At 43.4% G+C, this 14,657-nt stretch overlaps 1 protein-coding gene across 1 annotated transcript; it reads left to right on the forward strand.

Moving 5' to 3' along the window:
• SLC35B2 (solute carrier family 35 member B2) lies at positions 1–13,128 on the forward strand. The gene is made up of 4 exons (XM_044444728.1): positions 1–54; positions 7,914–8,107; positions 8,543–8,703; positions 10,631–13,128. The coding sequence occupies exons 1-4, from the start codon at positions 44–46 to the stop codon at positions 11,567–11,569; spliced, it is 1,305 nt and encodes a 434-aa protein (XP_044300663.1). The 5' UTR covers positions 1–43; the 3' UTR covers positions 11,570–13,128.
• The last annotated feature ends 1,529 nt before the right edge of the window (positions 13,129–14,657 follow it).

Below are 14,657 nucleotides of genomic sequence, written 5' to 3' on the forward strand. Positions count from 1 at the left end.
GGCGCGGCCGGGTTCGAGCGAGCGCAGCGGCCCGGCCGGCACCATGGGCTGCAGGTGGGCTCCTCCGGGCGCGGTGGCGGGTGAAAAAGCTGCCGGCCTTGGGCCGGGTCCCGTGAGAGGGCGAGGGAGTAGGGCGGCGACAGAGTGCACCGGCGCTTGTGGAGCGCTGGTCTGGCCGGCGCTGCGGGGCAGGCCAGGGGCAGGGGCGGGCAGCGCGGTCGCCGACGAGGCTTCGGTGCCGCGGACCGAACGGAAATCGCAGGGTAACTCCAGGGGAGGGTACCGGTTCCCATTCGCAAGCCCTCCCTCGGGAAGAAAAACGAATTGCTGTCCCTTTCCTAATCCAGGATGCTGGATCCAGGATGTTGAGGGGTCCTATGTCTGAATCATGTTTCGAGACTATCTAGCTGCATAGTAACTGGTGGCAGATAATCTGGTTCTAGATATGAGCTACATGTGTGGGAGATTATAATATCTGTGCTATCCTTTCCCAACCTCGTGCCCTTTAGGTGTTTTGGACTGCAGCTCGCATAATCTCCCTATTTGGTCTTGCTAGTTGGGGCTAATGGGAGATGTAGTCTAGCACATCTGGAAAACACCAGGTTGGGGAGGGCTGGGCTGTATATAGTGTGCAAACTGTTTTCAGTTGCAATGCTAAACCCCTGCTTACTTGGGAGTAATTCTCCTGATTGGCATATTAGTAACAACATGCATGTTTTCTTATATGAACTCATGACAGCCAAGTTAAGTAGGTTACTGTTTGTTGCATTTTTTTCTTTTTCAGATTGAGTAGCTGGATGTTTAAAAATAATGGTCTGTCCAAGGCCACCAAATCTATTTCATGGCAAGGTGGCATTGGTATTAATGTCTTCTCCTATTCTGGTAGACTAAAAGTGTTATCCTATGTATATTTAGGCAGAGTGACTGGCTGGAAGGATGCCGGAAGATGTAGGAGTTTTTTCTGTCTAAATATGCATAGGATTGCACCCAAAATGCAATAGCAGACTTAAATCCTACACTTACATGGAAGTAAACCCTATGGAACATCAGTGAGATTTACTGAGTAGACACAGGATTGCATTGGGAAAGTAAATTAATTAATTTGAAGTAATTTTTGTTCTATTTCTCAATGGTGTTTTAATGAGGATCAATTATTCTTTGATGCTTTATATCTTGCTTTATATCTCACAGTACATGCTAAAAGCATAGTTGGTGCTTTATCCAATCACTCATAGAATGGGGCTTCTGAACCCCATTAGCAATTTTGAGTACGAAATTTGGTGTGAGAGTTATTACATAACTGTGAATTTAGAGTATAAGGATTCATTTTTACAGATGTGACAATGAATAGACAAAAGCATTGCAGATCTTCTAGGTGAACATGCATCAAAGTAGTGAGGAAGGTCTTTTGAAACTTTTGGATGAGCTCAGGTGTACAAAAGGAGGTTAAAGTACATGGGCAATGCCTGACCATGAAATCTTATACATGTTTTTTGAATACAAAATCTCATTTTTTTCATTTTTTCAAACAAACATTCACAGGATCATAGCCTAAATATTTAATCTAATTTGTACTCCTGACAAACCTGTGAAATTTATCAGAGTCCAATTTGACCAAAGCCAATCATGGAAGGGATTTGAATCCAGGACTCTTAGATCAAAGACTGCAGTTTGGCTGCTTGGGCCAGGCTATCTCTTATCATAACATTAGATAATCTTAAATATACGTATCTGCAACAAACAACAACAATACTCCATTTATAAATTTAAATCTGGTCAGCTAGGCCTTGGAATTTTTCAGGAAAGGGAACACAGCAAACTTTACTGCCAAGCATTCATTCAGTTTGCAGGGCAGGACACTCCTGATCACTGACAACTACACACATGATCCATGAATTAGATTTTTTAAAGGTATAAATACCTTGCATTTCCTGTAGAAACGAACAACAAAAAGCAGCTCAGTAATCTTTCAGGACAGTTGTTCCCATTGATCATGAGTTATTATTGGACCTGTTAGGTAGATTGTCAGATCCATGGTGGAAGTAGTGTTTACTCTATTGTAGCCATGACTGAATCTGTATCAGCAACATGGACTATTGTATGCATGGCTTCTGCCTCATTAACCAGAAGTGAAAATTGTATTCACAGCTGAAGAGTGCATGCATTATGGCAGAAAATTGTGGGTTAATTCAGTAGAATAAAACCCATAGAGGGTTAAATGCAGTTCCTGGTGTATTCACTGGGAGGACCATCCTTCCAATGGGCCAGCAAGAGGCATGATATCATTTAGCCTGCAGAAGATGGGGTGGGGGCTTATCTGGCCCTTCCTCTTATTCTGGCTCCTATTATAAGATGTTAATACTTGTTAAGTAACCCTGACCATGCATTTCAGCGGATGGCAACTTGTAGCACTCAAGTTACAGGTCCCATCAGCCTTAGTCAGCGTACTATATTGTAAGAGAGAATGGGAGCTGTAAACCAGAAAATCTGGAGGGCCAGAAGTCTACTCCTGTTTCTGCCCAGAGACATTTTGGGATTCGAGATCAAAGTTAATGAGGTCGTATGCATAATTGTAGCTGTAGGAAACTGAGTAAAGGGGCAATTGTTTCAAGGATTCTTTTTGTACTCTCTTTTTGTACTTTATTGAGATTAGCATCCAGATTGGTGCATCCCCTTAATTCAGAATCTGATTTTGAGTTGCATGCCAGGCTAAAATTGAAAGGTCTGCCAAAGAACGCATTGTGGCCTCACCCTAGCAGACAGCAGCCTATCTGCAAGGGTGGCAGTTGTATATGTCAAAAGCATGCCTGTCTAATGTGAATGGGAACAGTAGATGTCTATATGAGATCCAACTTCCTGACTGCTTTGTGGGTTTGAAATTATGAAAGCTTCTTTCATGGCTAGAACTGTTGCTGATATTGCTGGTCTGGCAGAAGTGAGAGCACACCTGTAACACTAGCTACCCTGTTTGTCCAAAGGAAAACTGGAAAGAAGGAAACAGTGGAAAAATGCTTCACTGATCGGGGAGCTGTTTAATGTAGAGGGAGAGAGAACTGTTGTTTGACTGTTCTAGACATTTCGCTGGTAGCTAGTAATACTTCCAGCCTGATTCAGCCTGGCTGAAGTTGCTTTCAACCATCTATTGTTGCCACAGTCAAAAGAATTTACTCATGAAAAGACAACAGGTGGGGTTTTCAGGAGCAACTATTTTAGAAAGCCCATTTTAGATGCTAAGTTTATTCTGACAAGAATGATATGGGCCAGTCAAAGGGTATGCTTTTATAGGAAACCTCTTTCTCCTTGATTAAGGGGGAGGGACATGATATAGTCTGAACTACACAAGGAAATGTAGATAGTAGAGCTAGAAATGAGAGCTGTGTTATTAGTGCTCCACTGAGGTGTGGCAAAATTTGTGCTAGAAACAGAATATCCAAGGATTAGTTCAATGATCTCCCCACAAGCAAGCTGCTGCCTTGCCCCGCGCGCCCCCCCTGCCTTGCTGTGCGCATGCGCCCACGTGCGCCCTGCCCTCTCGCCGGCCCGTGCGCTCCCGCCGGCACTGCCTTGGCAGCCCACACCCACCACGGGCACCTTTCAACTGGCCCCCTGTTGAAAAAGTTTGAGGACCCTGATGTAAGGGATTTACTCAAGACTCCACCCCAGCAGGTTTCATGGCAAAGAGTTACCCAGGGGTCCTAAAACTTCTTCACCAGGGGGCCAGTTGTAAGGTGCTGGGTGCGAGCTGGAAAGGTGGTGCTGGTGGGGTGTGTGGGCTGGCGTGGGGATGGCGAGGCGAGGTGGGGGCGGGCACACGCGGTGATGCAGCGACTTGCTCACTTGGAGATTGTTTTCTCCGAGCGAGTCCAAAATGATCTCCTCATGAGCAAGCTGCTGCCTCCCTGCGTGTGGGGCGAGACGGGTGGGTGCAGGTGGAGTGTTGAAAACCTCTGAGGTGGGTTGGATAAATGGCCATGGCGGGCCGGATCCAGCCCCCGGGCCGTAGTTTAAGGACCCATGAGCTAACCCATTTGCCTTGTATCCAAGCCACACAGTGTACTTGTTTAAACTTGAATAATCTTAAGATACCACTTTTGGGAGTTCCTCTCCAGTGTTGTACTGTTGTACAGCATATCACAGATATGGCATCAGCTATAGTTTTGAAGCCACACAGTTCAAGTTTACCAAATAGGGTTTGCAATGTTCCCCAGAATCTGATGGTCTGAGGCATGTTGTTCTTGCTACATAGCTAATATTTTACTTTTGGGGGTATTACTCTGAAAACCTCCACAGTATTATTTATTCAGGCCTTATTGTTTGTTTGTTTAAAGCTTTTCTATGCCATCCCCTACAGAATGTCTCTGGATGGCTTGCAATAAATAAATTGTAATTATTGCAATGTTTTAATTATTGTTTTATTGTATTATTATATTACTGTTTTAACTTTTGTAAGCCGTCTTGAGGCGTGTTTCGCAATGGACGGGATAAAAATGTTTTAAATAAATAAATCTGCCTGAAATAGATGCTTGAAATTTCTTGAAATTTTTATGCAACAAGATGAGGTGATTTTTCTAGCAGTTATTTCTGCAATTTTGATCACGTTTGTCACATCATGAGGCAATAATGCAAGAGGACAGGGCACTGCAACTGACCTTAGAGTGGAAGGAGCCATTTAAACTCCTGTTTGGGATTTATTCAAAACTGTTTTTCTGTGGTTTCGTATCTTGCAAAAAAATCTTGCAATGAGATGTTCCTGTCAATGGTGGTAAAGAGAGAAGCCAAATGAACAGTTGAAGGGGGGTTGGGTTGTAAGTAAGGGAATTCTGCTTTAGAAACTCCTTCAGGCTTTAGTAATGAGTTAGATATTAATGAGGCAGAAATCCTGTGCATGCCTGGAGGTAAGCCCTGTTCAACTTATCAGGTTGGATCCAGATGGGGTTTCTTGCTAGCTACTTTACTAGGCAAAGATTGCTTCTACCAATGGAAATGAGGATGAGGGAGCTGCCTTTTTTCCTATTACCTTTTTATCTCCGCAGCCCTTAGGGCCACCTCCCCAACTTATTCAAAGGGTTCTTCAAGGGTGAGATAAGAATTGACAACCAAGAAAAGACAACCACTTTCTTTGTTATTCCAACAGAATTCCACTGCTAGATTCATGGGATCACAGAATAGTAGGGTTAGAAGGGGCCAAAGGAACACCAGGTCCAATCCTCTGCTCAGTGCAGGACTCCCAAGTTAAACCATCCCTCTCAGATGGTTGTCCAATTGAATCTTGAATGTCTCCCTAGGTAATTGGTCCCATTATCATACTTCTCTAACAGTCAAGAAATTTTTCCTGATTTCTAGCTGGAATTTATCACTATAGGGTGGAATTCATTAGACCCTGGAGATTTGAACTCCTTCTACCCAATAGATGATCCTTGGCCATTTTGAGCTGCCATCCTGTTCCTTCAGTTTGTACTTCCCTTCATCAGGAAGATCCCCCCTCCCCAGAAGACAGCCAATTTGTTATCACTGATTTGTTATCATTTTGTCATCTGCATTGAATAGTTGAACCTGCATTTCTTTCCTCTGTCTTTTACTATGGACATATCTGAAGAAGGCTTTTTGTTGCTTTTAGCATCCCTTGCTAGCTTCAGTTCATTCCTAGCCTTCCTGATGCCATCCCTGTGTCTGTATTCTTCCTTTGTAGACTGTCCTTCCTTCTACTTCCTATATATCTCCTTGTTTGCTTTCAGATCATCCCTAAACTTTTATGAAGCCACATGGGCTTCTTCTGTTGTCTTCTACATTTTTTCCTTGTAGGAATTGTTTGTAATTGTGCCTTTAAAATTTCCTTTTTCAAAAATGTCCACTCATCTTGCACTACCTTTCGCATTAGAATCACTTGCCATGGGACTTTACTTATCATTATTCTGAGTTTATTAAAACTGTCTTTCCTAAAATCTTGGGTACATGTTTGACTACACTTGACTTTTGCTTCCTTTAGAATAAAAAGTTTATTATTTATTTATGTATTTATAAAATTTGTATGCTGTCCATTACTTGCATCTTTGGACGGCTTACAACATAAATCGGAATAAAATGGAAAAATTGACATTCCACGCTGGCTGTAATTAATAAAATACAAACAATAAAATCCAATTACATATTAAAATATTGATTAAATAAAAAGGTCTTAACCTGGCACCGAAAAACATATACTGACAGTGCCAGGTGGACCTCTCTGGGGAATGCATTCCATAGTCGGGTTTCAAGTATGGCATGGTCACTTTCCCCAAGAATTCCTGTAACTGCCAGTTTGTCCACTAGGTATTTCCTGTTGGTTAATATCAAATAAAGGATAGCCATTCCTCTTGTACTTTCCTCCACTTTCCATCAAAGCAAATGATCAGCAACACATGTTAGGAATCTCTTGGTAGGGCCGTGTTTGGCAGAATTTCTCTCCAAACAGATATTAGGGTAATTTAAGCTCACTGTAACTACTGCATCGTGCCTCCTTGAAACATTGGCAACTTGCTTTTCAAAACTTCCATCCTGTCATCTCCTTGGCTGGGTGGTTTCTTTGTGTTCCTTTTATTCCTTGGTCTGTTTATATTAATCCTGATGCTCTTGATGTGACTACTAAGCTTGTTCTTCTGTATTTCTGTATAGAGATACATATCTTTACCATATGGTGTAACTTCACCTCGCTTTCTGTTCCTTCTGTTCTTCTTGAACAGGTTATATTCAATTGTTGAATTCCAGTCATAGGTGTTATCTTACCAAATTTCAGTTATACATATCAGATTGTATTTACCCTTCAGTATTAAGAGTTCAGGTTCATGCTTTTTGTTTCTCATTCTCTGGGCATTAGTATATAGATATCAAAGACCAATGCTTTATACTCTAGCTTTCTTCCTACATTTTTGGGGCAACTATTATTAGACACTGTTAGAGCTGTTCTCTCTGTTGTGGTGCATAAGCCTTTGTTCTTACATCCAGGTATACTTCTCCCTCCCCAGTAGGATTCCTTGTAAAGCCCTTCTGATAAACTTATTTCTGCTGTGGCCAAACATTCTTTCCAGTCCTTGTAAGGTATAACCCATCCGATATCAGCAGTCCATCTTCCAGGAAGTGTAGCCTGTGCTCCCAGAATCCAGATCTCTCATGTTGGCAACACCTTTGTAGCCAGGCATTCACCAGGAGTATTTTTCTTCCCCTGTATTTTCCTCTTCCAAGAACTGGAAGGATTGAAGAGAAAATCATCTGGGCCCCAAAGTTCTGGACTTCAAAGTTCTAAAAGCTTCGAAGTCTGACATGATTTCTTTAAAGCTCTGCTTGGCAATGTCATTTATTCCCACATGTATAAGAAGGAAGGGATACGTGTCATTGGGCATGTGAGCCTTGGCAGTCTTTCAGCTGTATCACTAATCTGTGCTCCAGGGACACAGCATACCTGATGAGCCCACAGGTCTTCCTGACACGCATGTGTTTCCATCCCACGCAGAAGGGAGTCTCCCTCAAATGACACTCCTCTCTTCTTTTCCTTGCAAGACTGGAGGTCTCTTACAGACAGCAGGAGCCCTGCCGTCTGGGAAGCAAATTCTGGATGCAACTCAGTGGGACCTGAGTCTCCTTGGATAGGACAGGGCTGATCAAATAATAATCACCCTGGGTGTGTTTCAGGCATCCATAAATAGTTTCTTACATATTCAAGACTCACTTCATTTGATCCTGAAGTTCTGTAGCATTTGTACTGAAAACCCTGTGTAAAAAGATGTTGCTGTTTTACTGCTGCATTTGCTAGATGCTGGAAGGAGGTGGGGAAGGACATGGTGATGAAAATCTTGTATGCGCTCCATGTTGGCCCCTTTAATTTCACTGGGCCTTCTGTGCTTTCTCTTTGGCTTACTGCCTGCTCTTCTTTTTGGCAGGTTCTGCCTGGCTTTTGTGCTGGCTGCTCTCCCCATAGTGGCTGCTAATGAAGAAGTACTTCTGGTTCACCAGGACTCCTGGGCAGACTTCTGGCTGTTCCGTTTTTTGGTTAATGCTGCAGGTTATGCAAGCATTGTGGTGCCAGGTTTTTTGCTTATACAATACTTCAAGAGGAAGAATTACCTTGAAACAGGTAAGTAGCAGCAATATTGTGGCCTCTTTGGATGTACAGCTGCTTCCTAGTATTGTTGTTGAGGTACCTTACTCTCAGCTTATAGTCTCTTTTTCAGTGCCTCAGCTATTTTATTCTGAGCTTGAAACTCCTCCAGAGCATATATACTGCTAACTTTTAGCTGCAATCCAAAGTATTTCCAGCTCCTCAATTTTATCAGCTTGGCAAGTATGGCACTTGTAAGCATTTCCATTGGAGGAAATTTGGGAAACTGTGAGTGATAGCAAAGTTGACTAGAATTGGACTGCATATGAGGTGGCTGATGTGTTTGGACCAAGCTGGTAATGGTATTGGAAACATTGATGGATGGTTTTGATGGCATAGCTGCTCCCCATCCCTTTTACATATTTCACTCCTTGGCCTAATATTTTTTACCTCTTTCCCTCTGGCTCCTAGGCCGTGGTCTTTGCTTTCCACTGATCAAATCATGTGTGTTTGGTAATGAGGCCAAATCAGTACACCAGGATGAAGTATTGTTGGCAACACGGAATGAGACTGTAGAGTCCTCCACAGCCCGACAGGTTTTTAAGCTGCTATTCTGTGCAACCGGCCTACAGGTAAGGAAAAGGTGTGCTTTTCGCTACCCTCCATCAACTATAATGATACAGAGGGAAAGGCCACAAACTTCTGTGGTTTCAGGAGTTGAGAACTGGTGCTCCACATTGACTGGGCTCACATGGTAAAGTAAGCCACCTGGGCTGCTACGTCCACCACCACAGCCTGGTCCCATGGCTGGGCCAGTTACAGAGAAAAGCTGCATTCTGCTTGACCTTTCCTATAGGAAGCTAAGTAAAATGTGGCTCATCCCATTGTCCCACACAGAGACTAATTGGCTTGTAAATGACTCCTCTTTGCTGACCCAGTCATTTGCCAGGCATGTAGGGATCTCTAGGCTAAATATAAGTCAGTCCAAGTTAAGCATCATGTGAACCTGCCCATTATATGGCTTATTTGGCACTGGTGGCAGGAATGCTAATTCTCATAGCATGTATTGTACAAAGTGCCTAATATATTACCTCATTCATCTTCACAGCTAGACTTCTCATTTGCAGATGGGTAACAGGTACTGGGAACATAGTTCACTCAGGATTTGGTTCATAGTTAAACAAGGCTTTGAGCTTGGTCCGATAGTCTCACCTGCTTAGTCACCAGATAGCAACACTTTCTGTGAGTCAGTGCTATTAATCATGGAGATTTTCACTAAATTAGGACATAACTGAAGTCTTTGAAATTGTATGGTTTGACCATTTACATTACATGGACTGTGGCATTTCACTCAGTCATTTCTCCATTGAGGCCAGAGCACTGAGTGCAGAAGAGAGCTTTCCGATGTTTTAGAAATATGAATAGTTCTGCTCAGTTAATATCCAGTGCCCTGGAAACATATGCCTCCTCCATTTCTATAGAATATAAATAAGAAATATTTTCAGTTAATTAAGCTTTTTGAGCATCTCTCATTCTAAAACTAACTCCTAGCTGCAAGCACCAAGGAAGCTTAGTTTACTGTATTCAGAACTTTGCTTTGCACCTCTTGATTTTTGCTCATGGCTACCTATAGGTGAGATAGGTAGAGTTCAATTCTCTTTCAATGAATTTGCTTCATGGCTCCAGGCAAGTCATGTTACCTTTCTGATCCAAGTCATTTGAAATTTACATGGCAGTATTAATTATACTTGCCATGTTGCTATGCTTGTGGGGATAATTGCTCCTGAATTTTCAAGGACGTTATTTGGAGAACGAATAAGGAAACTGTTCATTCTGTTAACTAAAAGCTAAGTACTCTCTTGGCAGTTGTATTTCTGCTGTGTCTTTTTTCAGGTTCATAAAGCAGCAGCATATTTAACTGCATATTGCGTGGTGGTCATTTCACAAATCATTTGATTGCTACAATTTTAAAATGTAGGTACAGTGTAGATAGTACCCCTACATAGCTTAGTATAGAAACTATTTTAAGTATGTGGAAGGGAGTGCAGAAGGGATCAGGTTCTTGAGGCAGATGAGAATCTTGTCAGGTCTGGCTTCGGTATGTGTATAGTATAGGAAAGTTGGCGTTGTGCCTTTAATGGTCTTGTTTGGGTCTCATTGCTCTCCAAAGAGTGAGTTTAGGGGATGGGCAAGTCATAGCTGGTGGGCTCTATGCAGATCTCACTGACTGTACCTCTCAAACTTGTGGCAGTGGCTTTTTGTGTGTGTGTTGTGGGGGGGGGGAGTATTTATTCATATTCAGTGTTAAATGAATTAAAATCTAAATGTGACTTACTACAGTTTGGTTTGCCATCAGATTTTAGTAGCAACCAGCATATTTTGATACTTTTACCACCACAGAATTCTATGGAGCACGAGCCCAGGGTATGAATTCAGTGTGACTCCAGACCCCTGAAGTTATGGTTCCTCTGACTGAGATAGTCAAGTCACCCTCTTCCTGTTCGTCATGGTGACAGTTGCCTCCCTAATTTCCTTCCTTTCCCCACTCTCGCTTTGTAGATCTCTTACCTGACATGGGGCGTCCTCCAGGAGCGTGTGATGACCAGAACCTATGGAGCAACGGAGTCAGACCCTGGCGAGAAGTTCAAGGATTCTCAGTTCCTGGTCTTCATGAACCGGATTCTAGCTTGCACAGTGGCCGGCCTCTACTGTGCTCTGACCAAGCAGCCCCGTCACGGTGCTCCCATGTACAAGTACTCCTTTGCCTCGCTCTCCAATATTCTCAGCAGCTGGTGTCAGTATGAGGCACTCAAATACATCAGCTTCCCTACCCAGGTGCTGGCCAAAGCCTCCAAGGTGATTCCAGTCATGCTGATGGGCAAGCTGGTGTCACGCAAGAGCTACGAATACTGGGAGTACCTGACAGCAGCACTTATCTCTGTGGGTGTCAGCATGTTCTTGCTGTCCAGTGGTCATGACAAGCACCATTCTACCGTCACCACCTTCTCTGGTGTCGTCCTCCTGATTGGCTACATTGTCTTTGACAGCTTCACATCCAACTGGCAGGATGCCCTCTTCACCTACAAGATGTCCTCAGTGCAAATGATGTTTGGAGTGAATGTCTTTTCGTGCCTCTTCACCGTGGGCTCGCTGCTGGAGCAGGGTGCCTTACTGGAATCAGTGCGCTTTATGGCACGCCATTCTGAGTTTGCGGCTCACGCCGTGCTTTTGTCAGTGTGCTCAGCCTTTGGGCAGCTCTTCATCTTCTATACCATCAATCAGTTTGGAGCAGCGATCTTCACCATCATCATGACTTTGCGCCAAGCCTTTGCCATCCTCCTTTCCTGTCTTATCTATGGCCATGCAGTCACCGTGGTAGGTGGGCTGGGCGTGGCCGTGGTCTTCATAGCACTATTCCTCCGCGTCTATGCTCGCAGTCGTATGAAGAAGAGAGCTAAGAAACCAGCTGTTGGTGAAGGCACAGTGCAAAAGGTTTAGGGGCTGCAAAGTAAGTGCCACTAAACTCCCACCAGACCATAAGCACTTGCTGAATTGTTCTCATAAACCAGCAAGGAGCTGGAAAGGGAGAAATGTTGATATTTCTCTCCCCTGCACCCTGTCGAAACGATTCATCTTAGAAAAATACTGCTGGGATGGGCTTGCAAGACTTGAGGGGTGCTTTCCTTCTGTTGTCTTGTATCTCAGCACTTCTCTGCTAAATAAGACAAAAGAGTTATTGAGATCCCTTTCCCAGTGAAGGAGTGCAGGTGAACCTAATGCCTGCCTTGACTCATGGTATTTTTATGGGAGAATGTCTATTTATAATGAAGGCTTTCTTGGGATTTTTTGCTGCAACTTCCCTTCTGCTTATCATCTGATTCATAAGGGAATAGCAAGAATAAGACTTTTTAAATGCCCAGTGGAAAAAACACTCAAAAACTTCATGAGCTAAGCTAGCAGCTGCTAAAGCTCTAGCCACTTGGTCTCAAAATGGATAATAGCTTTCCTTAAATCATAGTTTCTCATTTTCTGCCTCAGCATGCCCACCTGGTTTGTTTGTTTGGTTTGCCCCACTGTTGAACTTCTCAGACTGTGCGCTACTGTTGAACATTTCAGACTGTGTACCGTTTCCCAGTGTCGTTTGGTTCTTACCCTCAGTTAGCTGTGCATCAGCTATCCTCTGCTCTCACTGCCTTGAACTACATCCCAGAACCCCTTGTGACCAGCGTCAGGGTGCTTTCCTGGGATTTATGGTTGCTGCAAACAGTTTAGAAAAGCACAAATGTTGCCTTTTTGAAACACCTCCCTTTGGAACTATTTCAAGGTTTCTTCCTTCTCTTGGCAATGTGGTATATGAAAGCTTATCCCCGGAGAACAGGGATGGGGAACTGGTGGCCCTCCAAATACTTTGGCCTATAAATCCCTCATCACTATTCCAGGACTGATGAGGAGTTGTAAGCCAAAACATCTTGAAAGCCAGAAGTTGCCCACATCCGTCACAGAAAAAGAATGTGCACCCCAGTCTCCCCCCCACCCCCCAATAGCTTTACTCAGGTTGTTGGGACATACTCTGTTCATGCTGGGAGTCAGCCATGGTGGAAGCAGTGTGCCCAATCTGCCTGGGTTTTCCTTGCAAACTGAGAATGTGTCCTAGAAACTTTGGGGAATGTCAGCGAGAGTTCTGAAGCACACATCTATTTTACAGGGGAAGCCAGCAATACTGGAACCATGGTGGGTGGCCTCTGATGGCCATAGCAATTGCCTGACTTTGCCCTTTGCATTGTAGCCTCTTCTTGGGGCCAGTAGATAACAGCTCTTGAACTGTGTGGGGCAGGAGTGTTCAATTGCTAGAGGCTGAACCTTTTTGTCTTTTTCCACATGCAGCTACTGTCAGACCTGGATGTAGGACTGGAGTTGCTTTTGCCAACTCCACCCAGAAAATCTGGGTGTTACCCATTTCACTTTTATTGCCAAGCTGATACTGGACAGGGGAAATGTTTTGGTACTCTTGGAACATGACTCTTATTTTATTAAATTTAAAATATGCTGCAAAGAAATGGCCAGGGTATGTTTTGTAGCCTCCAACTGTCCTGAGGGAAGGTGTGAATGAGTCTCTTCAGTCTCTGTAATGTTTTGTTCTGCAGATGCAGATGGATTTATGGCAAAATTCCAAGACTTACAGTTCAACACAGTTATTTTGTGTCCTGAAGATCTTGACAAGTGAAAATGCCTCCTAAGCTGAAAAGACATTTGAACAGGGGAGATACGCTAGAAGGGACTGAAGTCTTCATTGTTCACATGGTGGCACTCCAGTGCCCCCGCTAAGCAGGGAGGCAGTGCTACATCATTGCTGGGGAAATGCTGACTTCCTGCATGTAAATAGCAGGTGGGGACAGCAAAAAGCAGTTAGAACTGGAGCCATCCCTTGCCTTTATATGCACGCCTGTTCATACCATCCGTTTGTTCATTTTTTTTCTCTTCTCCCTTTTCCCTTTACCTCCCCCCTCTAGCAATAAGGCTGAGAAACAAGCTCTGATTGGTGCCACTGGGCACCGTAGAATCATAGAATAGTAGAGTTAGAAGGGGCCAAGAAGGCCATTGGGTCCAGCCCCCTGCTGTTGCAGGACAGCATCCCACTCAGATGGCTGTCCAGTTTCTTTTTGAATGTCTCCCGTGTGGGAGAGCCCACCACCTCTCCAGGCAGCTGGTTCCACTGTCATATTGCTCTGACAGTGAGGAAGCTTTTCCTGATGTCTAGCCTGAATCTGGGTTGTTGCAACTTGACTTGATTATTCCATGTCCTGCACTCTGGTATCAGCAAGAAAAGATCTTGACCTTCCTCTTTGTGACAGCCTTTGAGGTACTTACAGAGTCTTGTCAAAGAGGACTATCAGGAGTGAGATCACGATCAAGAGGGGAGAAGTAAGTCTTCTCTCTCCAGTTGTAACCCTCTCTGTTTCAGGCACACAGCAATACGTTTAAAAAGCTTCCATTTATGGCAGTGGAAACTCTTAAAAAAGAGGTTGTAGCACCAGTGTGCAATGATATACATCAGCAAGAAAAAAAGCTGATTAAAAATTGCTAGTGCTAGTTTTTTACATGTATCTCAATCAAAAGTACAAATCTGATCACTAAAACATGTTTATTTACAATTCAGTATTTTCCTACATAACTGATGATGTCATGGCAGCTTTTCTATGTCAAATATGGGAAATACACGAACTGCATGCTGCACCTCTACTGTAATGACTTGTATGAGAGACACTTGGTTCAGCAGTACTACCAGTGAGAAGGATCTTGGAATTGTAGATTGCAAGCCGAATGAGTCAGTAATGTGATATGCCTACAAAAAAGCAAATGCTGTTTTGGGCTGCATTAATAGAAGTAGCATGTTTATGTTAAGATTTATTTGTGACTATGAGAATTCTGATTTTTTAAAACAGTCTGAATCAAATTTTAGAAATCAGTTTAAAAATTAATTTATGCAGCACTTCAAAAAGTTAACCCTTTTTGCCCCTGTAACCTCCAACCTCAGATGTCAAGCTTTTAAACAACTTTCATAGGCTGTATGTGGTAAGAAGGCAAG

This window comes from Varanus komodoensis, unplaced genomic scaffold, assembly GCF_004798865.1.
Source record: "Varanus komodoensis strain SLA01 unplaced genomic scaffold, ASM479886v1 scaffold1, whole genome shotgun sequence".
Classification (NCBI taxonomy): Eukaryota; Metazoa; Chordata; class Lepidosauria; order Squamata; family Varanidae; genus Varanus; species Varanus komodoensis.